General features: G+C 52.5%; 1 protein-coding gene across 5 annotated transcripts in view; it reads left to right on the forward strand.

Moving 5' to 3' along the window:
* The window catches only part of NKAIN1 (sodium/potassium transporting ATPase interacting 1), a 45,981-nt gene extending 27,182 nt beyond the window's left edge, over positions 1–18,799 (forward strand). For 2 of the 5 annotated variants that reach the window (XM_042245029.2, XM_027965385.3), the window contains 6 exons: positions 12,123–12,260; positions 14,107–14,187; positions 15,414–15,611; positions 15,952–16,012; positions 16,592–16,722; positions 16,823–18,799. In XM_042245029.2, coding sequence (XP_042100963.1) covers positions 12,123–12,260; positions 14,107–14,187; positions 15,414–15,611; positions 15,952–16,012; positions 16,592–16,704 — 591 coding nt within the window. In that variant the 3' untranslated portion in view covers positions 16,705–16,722; positions 16,823–18,799. Of the gene's footprint in view, positions 1–12,122; positions 12,261–14,105; positions 14,188–15,397; positions 15,612–15,951; positions 16,013–16,591; positions 16,723–16,822 lie in introns of those variants that run through there. The other 3 variants (XM_042245030.2, XM_060410610.1, XM_042245031.1) reach the window with 3 other exon arrangements.
* Positions 18,800–19,137: the final 338 nt, after the last annotated feature.

The raw sequence follows: 19,137 nt of genomic DNA on the forward strand, positions 1-19,137 counted from the left end.
CCACTCCCCAGATTCTCTCTGGAAGGCACCCTCCTCCCAGGCCTTCACTCCCCACTCCAGAGCCTGCTGAGGAATGGCACTGGGGATGTGCTGACAGTTTGGACATGGGAATGGGGCAGAGAGTAAAGGGGGCATCTCCAAGAAGGTGGGAGCCCTAGGAGGGAGTCTCCGAGCATGGAGAGGGATTCTGGCTCCTGCCTTCAGCCATCCGAAGAAGGCCTTGATGTCTCCATCAGATTGCCTGTCTCCAGCCCCCTTCCCCAGTCAGGGAGCCCCGTGCTTGAGGCATCCATCCATGGATTCTACCTCTGTCCATGGAATCCTCCAGGCAAGAATTCTGGAGTGGGTTGCCATTCCCCTTTCCAGGGGATCTTCCCGATCCAGGGATCAAACCCGAGTCTCCAGCATTGCAGGCAGATTCTTTACCATCTGAGCCACCAAGGAAGCCCTGGCTAACCCTACTCAAACCTTCCTTGGCTCCTGGGGCCAGTGGGATAAAGCTCTGGGTCTGAGGCCCAGCTGCAGGCGTCCCCACCCTGCCACTCTCACTTCACCCATGCGGAGCTGCTCCAGGCCCCCAAGTGGACCACACCCTGCCACATCTGGGGTGACTAACTCCTCCCAGTTTGCCTGGGACTTTGGGGTTTATCCCTTCAAGTGCTGGACCTGGAGAAACTCCACAGCCCAAGGCCAGTCGGGATGGTTGATCACCCCACCCACACCTCGGGGGGTTTTGCCCATGCTCATTCATCCCCTGGTAATTTCTTTTTTATTTTGTTGTCTTATAAAAGCATTGCTCATCAATGTAGCAACCTTATAGAAATCTCGCTAGTGGACTTCAAAGAGCCCCCCTCCAGTTCCAGTCTCCAAAGTTAACAGCTTGATGATTCTTTTTCTTTCTTCTGCATGAAATTTTGATCCTGCTGGGAATTCCCTGGTGGTTCAGTGGTTAGGCCTCTGCGCTTCCACTGCAGGGGGTACAGGTTTGATCCCTGGTCGGGAACTAAGATCTCTCATGCCTCTCGGCACAGCCAAAAGAAAGAGAAAAAGGATCATACTTCTCAGGTGGTCCTGCAGCCTTTCACACCACACAGCTTGACCCTCTTTCCACACCCTATTGTAATGTCTGTGTTGGATTCATCTTAGGGAGATGTCATAATTTACTGTGTGTCCTTTTGAGGGACATCCAGAGGATATGCAGCTTTTTTTTTTTTTTTTTCAAGTCCAAGGCCATTTTTTTTTTAATGTATTTTATTTTTGGCTGTGCTGGATCTTTGTTGCTGTGCGAAGGCTTTCTTTGGTTGTGGCAAGCTAGGGCTACTCTAAGTTGTGGTGCCTGGGCTTGTGGGTTCTTCCCGAACCAGGAATCAAACTGGCACCACGGGACCACCAGGGAAGTCCAAGGCCGAATTTAAGTATCACCTCCTCTGTAAACCCTTCTTTAACCCTCCACATGGTCTTAAGTCTCTTTCTTATTACTGTCATTATTTTAATAATAATAGTTAACATTTACAGAGTGCTGATTATCCAGCACTTGACATACATTATCTCATTTCATTTTCACAAGTCCAAGAAGTGCAGAGACTCGGTATCCCCATTTTACAGATGGGGAGACTCAGGCTCACATGGCAGATAAACCCAAGCAGTGTGGCTCCAGAGCATGCCCTGAACTGCCTTGCATGGTTTTCCCAAGGGTACACTGAAGTGGTGGTGCCAGGGCCCGGGCCAGGCCAGATGCCCTCCGCTGCCCTCCTTCCCAGCTGTGCACCAACCAGGTCAAAGCCCAGAGGTGTTGTTGCTGAAAGGCCAGATCTGGTAGCCTACAGTGTCTAATTCACTCTTGCCAAGACCCAGAAATTAGGGGTGGAGAGGGCAGGCTCTTGGGCTTTTCTGGGCCTGAAAGAAGGGTATGCCCACAAGCAGAAAGCAGAGTGTCAAGACTGGAGATTGGAAGTTGGAGGTGTGGGGCAAGACTTGGACTTGGGAATGAATTTACAAATGTGTGTGCAGTTGTGTCCGACTCTTTTCGACCCTTTGGACTGTAGTCTGCCAGTCTCTTCTGTCCTGGGATTCTGCAGGCAAGAATACTGGAGTTGGTTGCCATGCTGTCCTCCAGGGGATCTTCCCCATCCAGGGGTTGAACCCACATCTCTTACATCTTTTGCACTGGCAGGTGGGTTCTTTACCACTGGGAATCTAGAATACCCCTTGATTTGCTCAACACTGCTGTCAAGTTGGCACCTTGTGCCCATTCTACAGAGGAGAAGACTGAGTCACTGGTCTGAAGGTCCTTCTCTGTGCTGTCCACACCGCCTCCCACTCTGGGGCCTGCGAGTTTGGACTAGATGGTCAATGAGGAGTTAGGCGTCCCATGAGATAGAAGGACCCTTTGATTTTAGACTGACCTTTGTATCACCCTGGGCTGCTAGGCCCAATGGTTATGCAAATTAATGTAGATGTATGCTAATTAGGCCTCTTCAAGGCCTGTTGTTCTTATGGAGCTGCCGGCTCAGAGGTATAGGGGGATAGATCTGCCCAGAAAGGGCCTGAGGAGCCCCCCAGCTGGGGACAGGTCAGCAGTCACCGGGATGAAGGGATGGGGTTGCCATGGAGACAGAGGCCAAGCCCCAGTCACTGCCTCAGGATAGACCAGGACTGGCCAGATCAGCCCACTGAGACAGTCCAGGGCCTCTCTAACAGCTCTAAGTGTGGTCTCCGAGGGCTAATTATGTGGAAGGTAGTGACCAGCTGCTCCCTGGCTCCTCCAGGCCCGGATGAGGTAGGGGGCTGGGCCACAGCGGGTGGGTATGAAGACAGACAGATGGCAGTCTGAGGGCTAGGAGACTGGGGAGCTGTCCTGAGGAAGAGGGCGCAGCACGGGGGTGGTGGGAGGAAGGAGGTTACCCCTAGAGAGCAGAAGGCGCAGGGTTGTAGGGGTGAGTCTCCCAGTCTCCAAGAACCACGTGGTGGGGTTCTGTAAGGGCTCTGCCCCAGCAGACATTTGTAGAATCAGCTCTTCTGTGTGACCCTGGGTAAGCCCCTTGGCTTCCCTGAGCCTCAGTTTCCTCATCTATCAGTAGAGGTCAGATTAAGAGATGTGACCTGGGACTTCCCAACTGGTCAGGGGTTAGGACTCTGCACTGGCCTGCAAGCCATTTGGCACACCCAAAAAAAGTATAGAGAGCAATGTGACTGGAGTATGAGGGGCAGTATGCAGTAGGTACTCAGTAAGTGGCTGTACAATTCCAAGGCCCACTGGGAGAGGTTAGCTTAGTCTTGGTGGGTCTTTCTTTGTATTTTGTTTTGTTTTTCCATCCTCACTGCACAGCTCCTGGGCTCTTAGTTCCCCAATCAGGGACTGAACCTGGGCCCTTGGCTGTGAAAGTGCAGAGTCCTAACCCCTGGACCACCGGCGAAGTCCCTGGTTTTCTTGTGGGAAAGAGCTTCTTCTCTTCTTGCCCCCTCCGGCTTCCCTTGCTCCCTGGCCTGGGCCGGGTGTTCTGGCATCTGTCCTGAGGAGGGGAAGGTTTCTCATCCAGTGAGGAAAGGAACTGGGCCCTGTGGACTCAACCACTGAGCTGTCAGCACTAAGCCCACAAAAGACACTCAGGAACTGTTGGCAGAATGAATGAATGAGCAGATTTGAAGTGCTCAGAACAGTGCCTGGTGCTGGTTGGAGGTTAATAAACATCAGCTGTTACTTCTCTGCCCATGGGAGGCTGGGCTGGGTGGCTCATCAGAGCAGAGCAGATTCTGTCCCCACCTCTGCTCTGTCCCTTCATATCACCTTGGCTGTCTGGAGAGATGTCTGGCAGGTAGGAAGAGCAGTGGAGATAAGAACTCAGATCTTAGCTCTGCCACATCCTGTCTGAGACACTTGGGGAGACTCAAGAAGACTGCTCTGAGCCTGCCGTGTAGGAGGGGAACCTTCATATCAAGGTGGCCACACTAGGGCTCTGGGGAGAGGGCTGCTGGCACCTCGAGAAGGGGTGGTGATGGGTCTGAGTATAGTCAGGCAAGGGGAGGCAGGGCTGTGATGACCCAGGCAGAACCTAGAGAGACAGGTTGAACCAGGGACTGGCAGAACCAGAAGTCCCAGGATCCCAAGGCCAGTCGCCCTGCAGGCAGGTAGGCTGCAGCAACAGCAGGCCTAGATAGTAACCTGGAGCTGGAGTGGCCCCCATAGTGCAGATGAGAACACTGAGGCCCAGAGGAGTTTTGCCCTTGGTCCCAAAGCACGTTCCCATCACAGGAGATCTCAGATCCTGAGCCACCCAGCTGCTCTTCCACATAGTCTTGCGATGAATCAACAACATCTTACAACATTTTCTCTTAACTTTTAAAAAAAAGTGTAGGTTTGTTGTAAAACATCTCAGAAATCCAAAAGTATTGTGTATTTAAAAGCAGAAGTCTCCCGTTTCCCGCTCCCTAGGGAGAACTTCTCATAACCATTTGTTGTATGTTTCCCTGGCCCTCCGTTCGGCATTTACAGTCACACACATCTTGTATCTGTCTTTTTTTTTTTTTTTTTTCTTTTAAACATAAATGGAATCATATTGTTCTGCAGCTTTTTTTTTCTTTTTTTTCTTTTCACTTAACAGTGATAGCCTTGGACATTTTCCAGGAGGATCCAGGCTGGGCCAGAGAGAGGCAGAAGGGCTGCGAGAGCCCTTGCAAAGAAAGGGAGAGAGAGAGTGTGTGTGTTGCGGTAGGAGGAATTCCCCACAAGTCACTACACACAGTGAGTGGGAAACCAGGCAGAGAAGCCTCCATCCTCGGCTCCCAGAGGACTGTGGCATTTGGTCTCTAGGCTTGAATTCTCTGTGGCCAAAGCCACACTGGCTTGCTTATCACCATATACCCCACATTGTGCCTGGCACATAGTAGGTGCTCAAGAAATGCTTGTCGGATGAATTGAGTCCCTTTTAGGCCCATCTTCCCTGACCCTGCCAGAGGCTACCTAGTCTCCGTTGACTGTACTCTTTAATCTCTTGCTGGGTGTTTATTTTGACTCATGCTCAAATGGCTATGGACGCCAGATGGACCCTAGAAAGGGGGTCCATCCCTGAGCTCTGAGCTCAGAGAAAGAGAGAAGACCCTCCCCTTAGACAAGTCACTGCCCTTCTCTGCTGTCAGTTTGCTCCCCTCTCTAATGAGGGCTTGGACCAGCGGGTCTCCAGGGGTCCTTCCAGCTCTGCCATCTGTGGCTTCAGCCCCACTACCTCATTTCACGGATGAGGAGCTGAGTCGACTTTAATTTTGTCAGCTGCCTCAGAAATCCATTGGGAAAGCGGGGGGCTTCAGTTTGGGGATGCATCTGAGGTTGCTGCCGTGTCCTAAGCACCAACTGTGTGCCAGGCACCCGCTCTAGAGCTTCACATGCACTGTCCGGAATCCTCAGGGCATTTTTCCGGTGAGCAAACAGGCTGGCTCAGAAAGGGGGAGTAACTTGCCCAAGGCCACACAGTGAGTCAGGGGCTGATCTGGGAGTGGAGCTCTGGTCTACCTAGAGCCCCCAGTGGCGAGCTTTTCTCGCCTTAGGATCTCTGTGAACTAAAGCCAATAAAGGAAAAAAATTAATAATGTGATGTCAGTAAAGGAGACCAGGTTGGACCAAACTATTCTCCAGAAACTTCAGGGTCCCCTTCCTCATTGTTTTCCTAGACAACCTGACTTCTGTATCTAAGTCCCCTGGCGACATGGCTAGAATTTGGGGCAAAAAGTAGTTGACTTGCAGAACTGGCTGGCAAGGGCTTGGGCACAAGAGGCTTCTGATGGGGTTCTGAGGCCCCAGGCTTAGCCCTCTCCCCCAGCTAGTTTCCTGGGGCTGGGGTGGGCCCATCTGCATTATTCATTCTTCACCCCTCAACCCCCAACCCCCCACCTGGTGCTGGGCTCCTGGGGTTGGCGTCTAGACAGACAAGAGCATCCTACTGAGAACAGAGGCAGCCCTGACTCAGGGCTGAAGGTTACCATGGCAACTGCATCCCCCTCAGCTGGCAGCTACCCGATAAATAAATAATCAGGGATGGGGGTGGGGAGCTCAAGGCTGGGGGAGGGGCAGCAGGGGAGCCTGGTGGAGACTTCACTCTGGAAAGAGGGGTGGGTTAGGCTTGAAGTGGCCTGGGGGCTGGTATTGCAATCGGCCAGGTGAGAGAGGGTAGAGGGAGGAAAATGGCCAAAAGTGAGAGATTCAGATCAAAGTACCGGGACTTGATGACTGGGCATCAAGTGAGCAAGAGTCTAGGACCTAAAGCTTAACTTTCTAGCTCATGTAGCTGGACACCTCATATTAAGTTCATGATGAACCATCCAATGGGTGCTTGGTTATAAAGGGGCTGGAGGCTTAAAGGACTGAAGTTGATGGGAGGTATGCATTTGCTGGGACACATGGGTATGAAGAGAGGCTGGGCTGCACCACAGTCAGGCCTGAGAAGTGGAGGATGTGTATGCCAGGCATGGCTCTCACTGCTGGAAATGCAGCAGTGAACATCCCCGCTCTCGTGGAATTTGCTGTCTAATGCAGGAGATGGTAAATAAGAAGTAAGTAGTATGTTAGTCAGTGAAAAGTGCCATGGAAAAAAAATTAAGTGGTGGAGGGGGCGAGGAGCGGGGAGTTCTGCAAAGGAATATAATTTTACATGGTGCTGACTCTCCTCAAGATCAGATGAGGGAGGTACTGTGAAACATACCCATTTTGTTGCTGAGGAAACTGAGGTACAGAGAGGTTCAGTGACTTGCCCAGAGTTGTAGCAAAACCAGTGGCACCAGGGTTCTAACCCAGCTCTGCTCCTAATTTCCCAGAAACAAATTGTTATAGCAGGTGGGTGGGGGAGTGAGTGGCAGGAAGGATGTGAAGAACTTTAATCAACTTTGGATGTGAGAACATTGGGATAGATAAGGCATTAGCTGGAGGGGAAAAGCGGTTATTGTTTTTTTTAATAGAAGAGGCTTGAGCATGTTTAGGAGCCAGGGGGAAGGATTACGGGCAGGGGAAGAAGTTAAGTTTACAAGAGAAGAGATTGCGGATGATGTGAGCTCCTGAGAAGGTAGAGGACACAGTTCGGAGTGCAGGAGGAGGCACTGGCCTTGGGTGGGAGGAGGAGTGGAGCCTCAAGTGTAGGAGATGGGGGTGAAGGAGACCAGGCCTTCACCCAGAGCAGGGGTGAAGGACCCCCGGGAGGTGGAGGACAGCGAGAAGACCTGAATATCATCAGGGAGAGTGATTCCCCGGGGAGCTTCTTGGAGTTGATGATTCCAGATCTCCAGGGGCCCCAGTCTGCCCCGGGGAGTGACTCTGCAGCAATGCTTGGCTGCTTTTCAAGAACTAAGAAAACTATTAATTGGGTTTATCCAGAAGTGGGCTTTCCTGACATTCGTGATGAAAAGGCAGAGGAGTATGAGAGTCTGGGTTGCAGGTGAAGCTGATGGTGAAGTGAGGGGTCCCGTGATCCCAGCAGGATGACTTGGGATGTGAAGTGGGGAATGGAAGCGAGGAGAGGGCTGGGCTCGTCATCGTGAAGGCTGCTGGAAAGAAGCCGAGGCGGTCCGAGAGGGGCTCAGGAATCGGTGACTAGAAAGCATAGCAGTCACAGGTGATGACCCAGCCCAGGAGGTGGCCGTGGACAAGGGAGAATGGAAGCCTGGGGCATGGGAGAGGACCCAAGAGGCTGAGACGTTGGGGTACTGGAGGGGGTGCCCCCACCTGATGTTAGAGTCAACTAGGGTGATGCAGGGATCGAGGAATCATCTTCAAGGAACGGACCTGACCTGGAGTGGATGATGAAGCCAGCCGTGGATGAGGGTGGGACAGCCACAGGGCTGGACAGTTCTGCCAGGCAGTGTGGGGACCCCAGGATCCCACCTTTGGGCCCGAGGAACAGGAGATGAGAGAAGAGAAACAGTCACTGGGAAGACTCCAGAGAAGCAGGGTCCTTGGGTGCAAGGTGTAGCAGGTGGGGGAACCCTTAGAAAAGGCACTGAGGCCAGAGAGACACTCACTGGTGTGGAAGGGCTCGTGAAAGGGGGCCAGGGGAGGTCTGGGTCAGGAAGCGGCACAGAGGCGCATTCAGATCAAGGGCAGAGAGGACTGACCGACGGGCAGGAAAGTGAGACTTACTCTGTGGGCGATAACAGATCCAGTCAGGGCTGTGGGGTCTGGATTTCTTCTGTCCTTCTGGGACTAGTTACCACTCATCCTGCTTGTCTGGGGTCCTGGGTGACCCGTGAGTTGCCTGACCCAGAGGCCGGAGAGATTACTCCAGGCTCTCTGGGCTGCATGGGCGACAGAGTGACTCAAGCAGATTTTGTGCTTTAGAAAAAGCACTCCACAGAGGTGGTCGGCCGCCTCCCTCTGCCAGGAAATCTGGTAGGAGGCTGCAGCACTTGCCCACAGAAGCCTCGTGCCAGCTCACGGAGGAGAGAGACCCAGGGAACCAGCTTGCTCTGGCCTGTAGGCTGACCAGGTCAAAATTTCCCCAAAGTCATTTTTTCCCTCTTGTTGCCTGTGCACTTGAACTTTTTGCAAAGGGATAGGTTGCTGTTGTCTCCACACAACTCCTCTCATCAAAGGAAAAAGGACACTCCAAGGCCAGTTACGATTTACACCCACTGCAGTCCTCAGACTAGTGTTTCTAAGCTGGTGGAACCAGGCTGGGGAGATACGCCTCCTGTTTTTTGTTCTTATCTTTACTTGTTAATCAGCCACATATCAGTGCTGGGGAAGCAGGAGTTCTGGAGTAACAACAGCTTTAGAATTGGGATTATATATAAGATATAGAATGTCAATTAAAATGTTTATTTATTTAAGTTGATCTCTGCACTCACCTTTGGCAGAAGAGGCAGCATCGTTTAGGCCTGGGTTATCACGCTGATCACAATGGTTCGTAACTGTCCGGTTTTCCATCCATCTCCCCACCTAGGCTCTGAGTTCCCAAAGGGCAGGGACTGCAACATATTCACTTCAGCATCCCAGCGTCAGCACGGGGCCTGACGCAGACTAAACGTTCTGTGAATAAATAAATGATGGACCCTGGATGCATGAGGGCATGTCAGATGTCGGAGGAATGAATAAAGGGATGTGGATGGGGTTTTGATGAATGAGTGGGTGAGTGTTGGATGGGAGGCTGCAAGGATGGCTCAGAGTGTCACGAACAGCTAGTGTTCCATATTCAGTGGAAAGAGAGGTCCCTCTGGGCCAAGCAGGAAGTCTTGCTAGGGAAGGAGAAAATTGTGCTATATTTTGAAAAATGAGGAGGACTTGGGTATAGGAAAAGGGAAATGATAGTGGAACCTCAACTGTTATTTCAGCTGCTTGGGGGCAGAAACTGACCCAGAATAAAGAATTGAGCCAAATCCTAGCAGCCTTCAAAGCCCAACTAAGAAGCTTTGACTCTGAGGTCTTCTATTAATTAACTACCTTATACCAAGTCCAATAGTTTATGTGATGTCTCCATATCCTCACAACTTCCTAGGGGAATTCCTGTCTTCCCCATTTATAATTAAAGAAATAGTCTCAGAGAGGGGAATTCATTTGTCCTGAGTCACACAGCAAACTGCATTTTGAACCTGAGTTGACTGCCTCTCACTCCATCAGTGAGGTCCCTGAGAACACAAGGGTTTTGAGCAAGGGCCAGGGTGGGGGTGGGGGTGATGTCAGGTTTAGGCAGTTGTGTCCAGGCAGGGTGTCTCCCCAGCTACACTAGGAGCCTGGGCAACTCTCTCACAACCTCATTTCTAGGATCCCATGCCAGCTGAGTCTAGAGCACCCATCTGGACCTCAAACCACCAGGGCTCCCCAGGGCCTCACAGAGTCAAGGTAGAAAGGAGAACAGAATTGGGGCAGGAGCTTTGGATTCAAGACCAGAAGGGCCCTTATATTATTTAGTCTGGCAGCTTCTGTGTATGAAAGAGGAGCCCAAGACCCACAGAGAAGGTAGCCTGCCCAAGTAAACCAGGAGTCAGTGTTAGAACCTCAACCAGAAACCACATGTCTAAACTCCTGAGCTAGTGCCAACCGGGAAAGGTGGCGTGTTGGTGCTAAAAGGGACAGAAGGCAGAGAAAGGCAGAATGTCTGCCTGGCTCTGCCACCAACCTGCTGTGTGACCTTGGGCAAGTCATTTCCCCTCCTCTGAGCCTCATTGCTGCTTTCCTCTGAGCTAATGATCTCAGCGGTGCCTTTCTACTAAGAAGTATCCAATGAGAGATGAACTTGGAAAGCTCTTTGCAGCCTGCAGAGCCCTGGGAGGGGAGTCACCAGCAAGAGGCAGGCCGGTGCCAGGTCAGTGGATGCCAGGGTTGGGCCTCTGCCCAAGCTTTACCATCTGTGTGGTACCATCACCTCCACCTCCTCCTGCCTCCTGGCCAGGAAAAAGCCTTCTGGGATGTTATTTTATTAGGATCATCTCTCCCTACCTAGACAGACTCTCTTCTCTCTCCTTCTATGTAGTCAGGACTCTTGGGTATAAGTGACAGAAATCAGTACAAGAAGGGAGAATTTGTTTAGTTGTGGCTAGATCCTCAGACCCAGAACAAGGTCTCCCAGACTCTCCCCTTGCGTGTTCACTCTTCTTTCCTCACTCTCTGTCCCTTAGCTCTGGCTTCCTCCTCAAGCAGGCTGTCCCCTGCGTGGTGGCAAAGACAGTCCCCAGGAGCTCTCAGCTGACACCACACCCAGCCAGGTATCTCAGCGGACAGGCAGCATCTCTGTCCCGATGCCCCAGCAAATATCCAGGCAACTCTCAGGGGCAGAGCGCAGAGTGAGTGCCCAGCCGTGAGCAGATCACTGTGTGCTGCCTCTTTAGTTAGACTTGGGTCCTGAACCCACTGCAGAAATTAGTACACATGGACTGAGGGTCTGGGAGGCAGTTTCCAAAACAAAGAGATAGGTTCTGTCCACAGAAGAAGGCATGTGGGACGGTCAGTAACCATTGGTATCCTTGGTACCTTTGTTCCTAAGTGTATCAGCTGAAAGGTTGAATCGGGGGCTACTGGAAAGGGACTGTTGATCGAGTCCTATATCAGTTACCTCCTGCTGCATAATAAATCCCTCTAAAATGTAGAGGTGCAAAAACAACCATTTTAGGGAGCTCCCTGGCAGCCCAGTGGTTAGGACTCAGGGCTTTGACTGCCATGGGCCCAGGTTCAACCCCTGATTCGGGGAACTAAGATCACACAAGCTGCACAATGTGGCTGATAATTTAAAAACAGTAATAAAAAACCAAAAATAAAACAGCTGCTTGATTCAGCTCACGATTCTGTGGGTCAGCTGGCGGTCCTTTGGTCTAGTGACACGTCCTTGGTCGGTTGGTGGGTTGGCTAGCATCCGAGTGGTCTAAGATGGTCTCACTCGCGTGCTGTCGGCTGGGCTGCCTTGGTTCTTTTCCCCGTGCCTTCTTGTCCTCCTGAAAGTGAGCTTGAGCTCTTTCAAAAGTTGTTTTCTGTGTTATCAGTGTAAAAAGTGGGCAAGCTCCAATGCACCAGCGTTTTTCAAGCTTTTTCACCTTCTTCCTCTTTGCTCAAATCTCACTGAATGAAGCAAGTCATGTCACCGAACACAAGCATTAGCATGGGAAGGCACTGCCAAGGAGCACAAGTTAGTGTGGGAGCAGGAGAAAAAGGAAAACAAATCCCTTTCTCTGCAGCCCATGGATCCCCTAGGCCAAGACAACCTCCAGAGAGGGGTCCTTCAAAGAGGAGACTCAGGCCTGCAGGCTTCCCTGGGTCCGCCAGGGCCATGGCTCATCCCCAGACCAGTGCTAGGGGAGCCAGTCTGAATCCTGACTCCACTGAGACCCACCCCCCCAGGGAAGCTGCAGGTGCCAGGCGGGGAGGCTTCTTGGCAGGGAGGAAGGTGTTCTGAACCCTGGCTCCCGTCTCCCATTAGCCCACCCCAAAGTGATCGCCAGGGCTCCATCCCTCTCTCATCCTCACCAATTTGTCCTCACCTCCCAGAATCCCCTTGGGTACTACAGGGCTGGGGTGACTTTGAGACGTGTGTACAGTTGGGTCATGGTGCCTCATCACCCTGGTAACTGGTGTCCCCTGCTCCACAAGGTTGAGGAGGAGCCCCCGTCTTCCTCCTTTAGGGGGTGACGTGGCCTCAGCCTGCTCTTTCCCACAGGTGGCTGCGCTGGAGCGGCAGATCTTTGACTTCCTGGGCTACCAGTGGGCTCCAATCCTAGCCAACTTCCTGCACATCATGGCAGTTATCCTGGGCATCTTTGGCACCGTGCAGTACCGCTCCCGGTACCTCATTCTGGTATGGCTCACTCGGCCCCTCCCCAAACCAACCCCCTCTTTCTCATCCCCATCCATTCCCGCCTCATTCTCCAGCCAGAGCTGCCCCCCAACCCCGGGCACCTAGACCCCTGCCTCAGTCTTGGCTCCAGCCTGGCTGGTGATATCCAAATCCCAATGCTTCTTTGCTCAGTGGAGACAAGATTAGTACTTTCCTAAAGAATTTTCTACAGAAAAGTCCAACTATTAACCAGATGCATCATTGAGTGAGTGCTTCCCATGTGCCAGAGCTTCCCTGGCGGCTCAGTTGGTAAAGAATCCGCCTGCAATGCAGGAGATCCCGGTTTGATTTCTGGGTTGGGAAGATCCGCTGGAGAAGGGATAGGCTACCCAGTCCAGTATTCTGTCCTAGAGAATTCCATGGACAGTCCATGGGGTCGCAAAGAGTCGGCCACGACTGAGTGACTCTCACTTTCATACTTCATCTTCCCATGTGCCAGGCACATCCCAAGAGTTTCACTAGCTTTACTTACCTTTACGACAGCTCTGTGAGGTGTATCTTACTGTCTCCATTTTCCAGATGAGGAAATGAGGCTCAGAAAGGTGATGAGGACTCCTTGAGTCACACAGCTAATAAGTGGCAGGGTTAGAGCATCGTTGCCAGAGTGAAGGCTCCTGCCGCATCCCCACGCTGCCCCAGGAGGTCCGGGTGAGGGAGGCACTTGGTCTCGTCTGGTTTCTCAAGCTGCTTCAGGAAGGCTTGGCTCTTGTCCCTTGATATTCATCAAGCATGTGGTCCAGAGAGGCTCGTGTGATTCTGAGGCCAGCGCCTCCTGCGCCCAATCCCAGGAGTACATGGCGTCCCTGGCTCCCTCCACCTACTTCCTCTTTCTAAGCCCTGGTCCTTGAAGATCAGACTCCTGTTTTCAGCTGTTCTCATCCTTGTCTGCTGCTCTTCCTCAGTGACCCATTCACACACCTCTCTTGAGGGAAAAGGCTCTTTGGTAGGTTTGCTTCATAAATGCCTAGCACCTCAAATACCGATGACGTGTAATCTCATGCCCCTCCCACCCCCAAGCCCACTCACCCTCATTCTAGGGTGAGTTTCCCCACCTCCAGCAGGCTCAGTTCCAGAAGCCAGGTGAACAGGGCCCTTCCAAATCGCTCCCTCATCTGAGAGGACTCTTTTTCTCCAGTCCTCAGGAACGCCCCAGGCACCTCTGTAAACAGCACTGCCTGCCAGGAGGCTGCCACCAGAATCACAGGCATAGGATTTGGGTGGAAATCATCCAGCTCCTTGGGCTTCCCAGGTGGCTCAGTGGTCAAAGAACCCACCTGCTAATGCAGAATATGTAAGAGATATGGGTTTGATCCCTGGGCTGGGAAAATCCCCTGGAGGAGGAAATGGCAACCCACTCCAGTACTCTTGAAAAATCCCATGGAGAGAGTCCATGGGGTCACAAAAGGACACGACTTAGGAACTAAACAACAGCAACCTCGAGCTCCTCTCTAGTTCTTGGCCATGCGTAGGATGCCATCCAGTGTCTGCTGTTCTCTACAGAGTGGATAGGATTACCTACCAGAGGACTTGGGTTTGCATGCCAGCCCTACCTCTTCCTAGCTGTGTGATCTTGGAAAACGTAAACCTCTTCTCTGAGCCTTAGCTTAGCTTTGAAGAGAAAGATGGTGCTTTCCCTGCAGGGCTCTCGTAAGGGAGCCTGGTTGTAAGATGATTTATAAACTGAGAAGTGCTCTCTGAGTGAGGCATTGTCATAGTTTCCCCTGCAGAGGTCTCTTTAGTCCATTGACCCGCCCCCTTCCCACTCCCCCAGGCCCCGCCCTGACCCCTCCCCCTCTTCTTTCCCCAGTACGCAGCCTGGCTGGTGCTCTGGGTTGGCTGGAATGCATTTATCATCTGCTTCTACTTGGAGGTTGGACAGCTGTCCCAGGTAAGCCTCGGGCCTGGCGTTGTCAGAGGACAAAGCCTGGCATCCCCTGCCCCGAGGGCTCCTGTGGTGGGTCTGCGGTGTCATCCCCTAAAGAGAACACTCTCTACACACTGGGGTAATCTGTGCTCCCCCTCCACCCCTACATTTTCATTTCTGGCCTCCTCTGTACTTCTCAAAAACAAATGATGAAGCTGAAGGGCAGTCTGAGTGAAGATGGGTTGGGGTTCCAGTTGATCACAGTCTCAGAAGAACCATCAATATGTCATGACCCAGAAAACTTCTCTTAGGCTTCACACATGCTCAGTGCAAAAGAAGTGAAAATGCAGCATGCTTTGTATGGCTTAGACCGTGAAGATTTGAGTCCAGTTCTGATTGAAATTTTTCAGATGAGAAGGAACCTAGGTAGTAGAGTCTGTTCTGGGAAAACTGAACAGACCATGTCACATGGAGAACTGTTGAAGAAAGTGGGAGTATTTAACTTGGGGAAGAACAAATCCAGAGGGCACAACTCCGAGTTTTAGATAGAAAGGAGGCAAAATACACGAATGAGAGCACTTGGCTTCGTACTGTTGCTAGATTTGAATCCCAGCTCAAACATTTCCTAGCTGTGTGACCCTGGGCAGGTGGCTCACCCTCTCTGAGCATCAGTTTCATCTAGTAAGTGCAGTTAATAGCAACTCCAGTTTCATGTGGTTGTGGAGGGAGATTGCACATCTCAGTGCTTGGCACCTAGTCGGTATGCAGTGAATATTTGTTAATGGACCATATGAGTGAATGGATTGAGAAACACAGATGCGCACATGGGTAAGAACTGATCTAGGTCAGCCCCTTCTCTATTTCAAGAGGAAACCAAGGGCTAAGAAGAGGAGAGGTTTGCCCAGGGTCACACACAGGGAGCAATGTGAAGAGGTTGAATGAGCTGTGAAGGTCTGTATTGGGGATTTCACTAATAGCTGGAAAGGGGGAACCGGTCACCATTAATATCCTTTCCAACCCTGAAATTCTGAGGCTCTTGTGGGGCTGTAGCAGCCCGGCATGATCATCTAGCGCCATCTACTGGCTAAATTTAGACTTGCAGATACAGACCATACCTCTCACAAACCAAGCCAGGAAGGGAAGCTGTTATAACCCAGGTATGAAGTAGACATTTATATAAGGTCCCCTGGAACCTGGGGAAGATCTTCACCCTCCCCCCAGCTCAGTATCCTAGGCCCCTCTGCCCCTAGGACCGGGACTTCATCATGACCTTCAACACATCCCTGCATCGCTCCTGGTGGATGGAGAACGGGCCAGGCTGCCTGGTGACACCTGTCCTGAACTCCCGCCTGGCCCTGGAGGACCACCATGTCATCTCAGTCACCGGCTGCCTGCTTGACTACCCCTACATTGAAGCACTTAGCAGTGCCCTGCAGATCTTCTTGGCTGTGAGTTTCTGTCCCCCTGCCCATCCCAGCCCTGCCCTTGGCACTAACACATACAAAGTTACATAACCCTCTTTCCTCTTAACAAGACAGGAAGATATCGCCCAGGTCCAACTGGGGAAACAAAGAGGTAGAATAATCACTTGTTCAAAGTCACACCCAGAACGGAGAACAGAACCAAGTGTATTAAGTTTAAGGCGCAGTCATTAAACTTGGGAAGCTGTTATGGGTTTGCCTTCCTCTCAGCACATTTGGCCCCTCCAGCCAGGTGGGCAGGGCCAGGCAGGGGGTGAAGAAAGAGCTTCCCACTCCTCCCTCTCTGATGCGCTGTGTCCTCCCCCAGCTGTTCGGCTTCGTGTTCGCCTGCTACGTGAGCAAAGTATTCCTGGAAGAGGAGGACAGCTGTGAGTGGGGAGCCCCTAGGGAAGTGGGGAGCCCACGCCGTCAGCACCCTGGACAGTGGCCCGAGTGGGAGGGAGCCCTGGGTCACTTAAGGGGTCCCTCTTGGGGCTGGGGAAGAAGAGACTGGGCTGGGTGGGTATCTGCATAGCCGGCCCATTATGGATGAGGACCAGACGTCCAGGTGCCCAAGCCAAGGCACTGGCCCACTACCCGCCCCTTAGGCCCCGTCCTGTCCCCTCGGAGGGGTCCACAGCCTCACTCCAGTCAAGCACCACCCATTCCCAGTTCGTCCCACTCCAACTCCTCGGAAGGTCTCGCCTCTCTGCTCGAGTTCCCCTACTCCCACCCCTCAGCCTTCTGCCTTAAACGACAGCCCTCCGCATCGACAGGCCTCCACATCTACGCTCCAGCTCTCCATCTCAGGCCTTGGCCCATCCCTCAGGATGTTACAGCAAAGCTCAACCCCTCAGGCCCTGTCCCGGATCTGGTCTCAGATTCCTCCCTTTCAAGACCCAGCCTCCCATCACCTCGCCTATCCACAGGACCATCTCTCTAACCACGTCCCATCTCCCCTTCCGCAGTCGATTTCATCGGCGGTTTTGACTCCTACGGATACCAGGCGCCCCAGAAGACGTCGCATTTACAACTGCAGCCTCTGTACACGTGGGTCATGGCATGGAGCCGTGTCGGGTAGAGGGACCCCGGCATTAGTGTAGGAGAAAGAAGGGGAGGGGGGAGCGGAGAGGGCAGGCGGATCTCTTCGCCTCCCTATTCAGTGGTCCGCTTCCCTAATTGGTTTTTGTTTCTTGCAGGTCTGGGTAGCGTTTGTCCCACGCCCACCCCGGCGGCTAGACTGATCGCCGCTGCCGCGAGCTCTGGCCAAAATGGCAGGCGCGCCCCCTGGCGGCTCACTGACTGACTGCAGCCTGAGCCGGTTGGATCTGGGTCTGAAGCGGACTTGGACTTGGCCCTTAGCAGCCTGGACTTGAGGGGTGGGGCAGGGAGACGGGTGGGACGGGGAGAATCGCGGGGTTTGTATTTTTTTTTTTTAATCTCAGCCTTGACGTGTGCGGGAGACCCCCCCGCCCTTCTCCAGCCTCCCCTTTCTCCCTTCTTCCCCCAGCATCCTGTCCCCTGTCCAGAGGGAAAGGGCAGGAGAGACACACACACCCCATCTCGCCACATTTATTCACCAGCCCTGGGGAAAGTTGCCCCGAACAATGAAGAAGAGGAGTCCTGGGTTCTAATCTCAGCTCCATCACTAACTCTGTGTGACATCTGGCAAAGCCCTTGTCTTCTCTGGGCCTTAGCTTCTCACCTCAAATAATTAAAATAATCCCTTAGTAAATGGAGTTCTTTCTAGCCTTTTCATTTGACTCTCAATTCTCTGGACTATACTGGGATTTTGCTATAATCCCCATTTTGCAGATATGGAAACTGAGTCCCAGAGATGTAAAGCGATTTGCTTGAGGTCACACAGCTGGGCTTTTGGTGGAGGCAGGTTTGAACACAGTATATCATCTATAGTTTCGGACTCCAAAACCCAGTGTCCAGTTTCTGAATTCCATTTCCAAGCGCCCTTCCAACTTGGACACTCTAGAACCCATATGGCATACACCACTCTCTCATACCACCGCCACCACTCGCCAATGCCTCTCTTAAAGCAATATACCCGTTCTCTTGTTGGAAATGGGATGGACAGATCCCAGAGCCCTGCATTCAGCCTGACCTACACGGAAGCCTTCTTAGACTTGGCCTCTGCCCCCCCTTGGCAAAGCTTTTGAGCGTTCTCTAGCAAAGGGGGGACACAACCCCATTCCCCCACTCCCTCCCAGGTCCCTGAGGCTGCTGCACCCATGACCCCTCACCCCCTCAGCAACTTTGCCAGCCTCTAAGGACACCATCCACTTCATCTGATGAAAGACCAGTGGCTCCAGCATGGAAAAGGGCTCATCCGTGCTGCCCCGTCACCAGTGCTGCAAGATCACCAGCGTTCACGATTGCGTCGGTGTCCAAAAGCAACTTCTAACAACCCCAGAAGTTGTTCCGGAGGGGCAGAATGGGGGCGGGGTGCCCCTGGGGAGAGGGGTCTGGAGGCCAGCACTCTTCCTTAAGAGCAAGTCGCCGTAAGAGCTCCGGCTCCTCACCTCCCTCCTCAGACACCTCTGACGACCCTGCATCCCTGGCTGGTGAATCCGAGGGCAGGAGGATCGGGCCTCAGCTTCCAGTTTGTGAAACAGGAGTGGCCCTGGCTTAGGAAGGAGGGTGAGAGGCCCGGGGGAGCCAGGTGGAAGTACAGACGGTCGTACACCTGAGCCCCTCCATGGTGACCGTTCCTCACTCTCCACGCTATGGTCTGCCATCCCCTTCTGTCTAAGGCCAAAATGTCCTGAACTCGGACCCCACCCCAACATCTCATGGGCAGGTCTGTGCTGAAGAGCCTACCCTGGGCATTTCTCTGGTCACTACAGGACCTGAGATCAGCCCTGATCTGCTACAGGTGCAGCTCCAGAGGGCGACGGTTCCCTCCGGCCTGGCTGCTGCTCTGCCCCTGGGCCAGCTCCTGCCTCCAGCCCTCTCTTCTCCCACCCCCAGCTGTCATCTCACCCTGAACCCCTTTTCTACTCAGAAGGTTTAGCCACTGGTGCTTTGAAGCCTTTTGTTTTTATAAGATGGTTTCTTTTTTTCAAGGAGACCAGGTTTTCGTCTCACTGGGACCTTGCAAGGCAGGGAGTGTTGCCCTGGTTTCTGTGCAGGTGGGTTGATTAAAGACGGTGTTTTCTTCTCTCTTCCTGTTCTCCTGCCCATGAGTTAGCAGGGTCTTCTAAGGGAAAAGTCTTTGTATGAAGGGTGGGCAGAGGTTGGGAACCCACGTCATTGTCATGATCAAACATTCCTGGGACACTGGCCTGTGCCTTTGGCTGGTTGTGTGGCTTTGGACAAATGATCCTCCCTGTCTTTCCTGATTCATAAAATGCACAGAGGGGATTAGATCAGTGGTTCCCAAACCTGGCTTCACAATCCCTTGGAGAGCTTTCTATTTTTCTGATTAAGTGCATTTTAAGATTATGCTTTCAAATATCTTTGGCATCTTGGCTCTGCCCTCTTCTGATGATTCAGTTCCTGA

This window comes from Ovis aries, chromosome 2 (assembly GCF_016772045.2).
Source record: "Ovis aries strain OAR_USU_Benz2616 breed Rambouillet chromosome 2, ARS-UI_Ramb_v3.0, whole genome shotgun sequence".
In the NCBI taxonomy this organism is placed as follows: domain Eukaryota; kingdom Metazoa; phylum Chordata; class Mammalia; order Artiodactyla; family Bovidae; genus Ovis; species Ovis aries.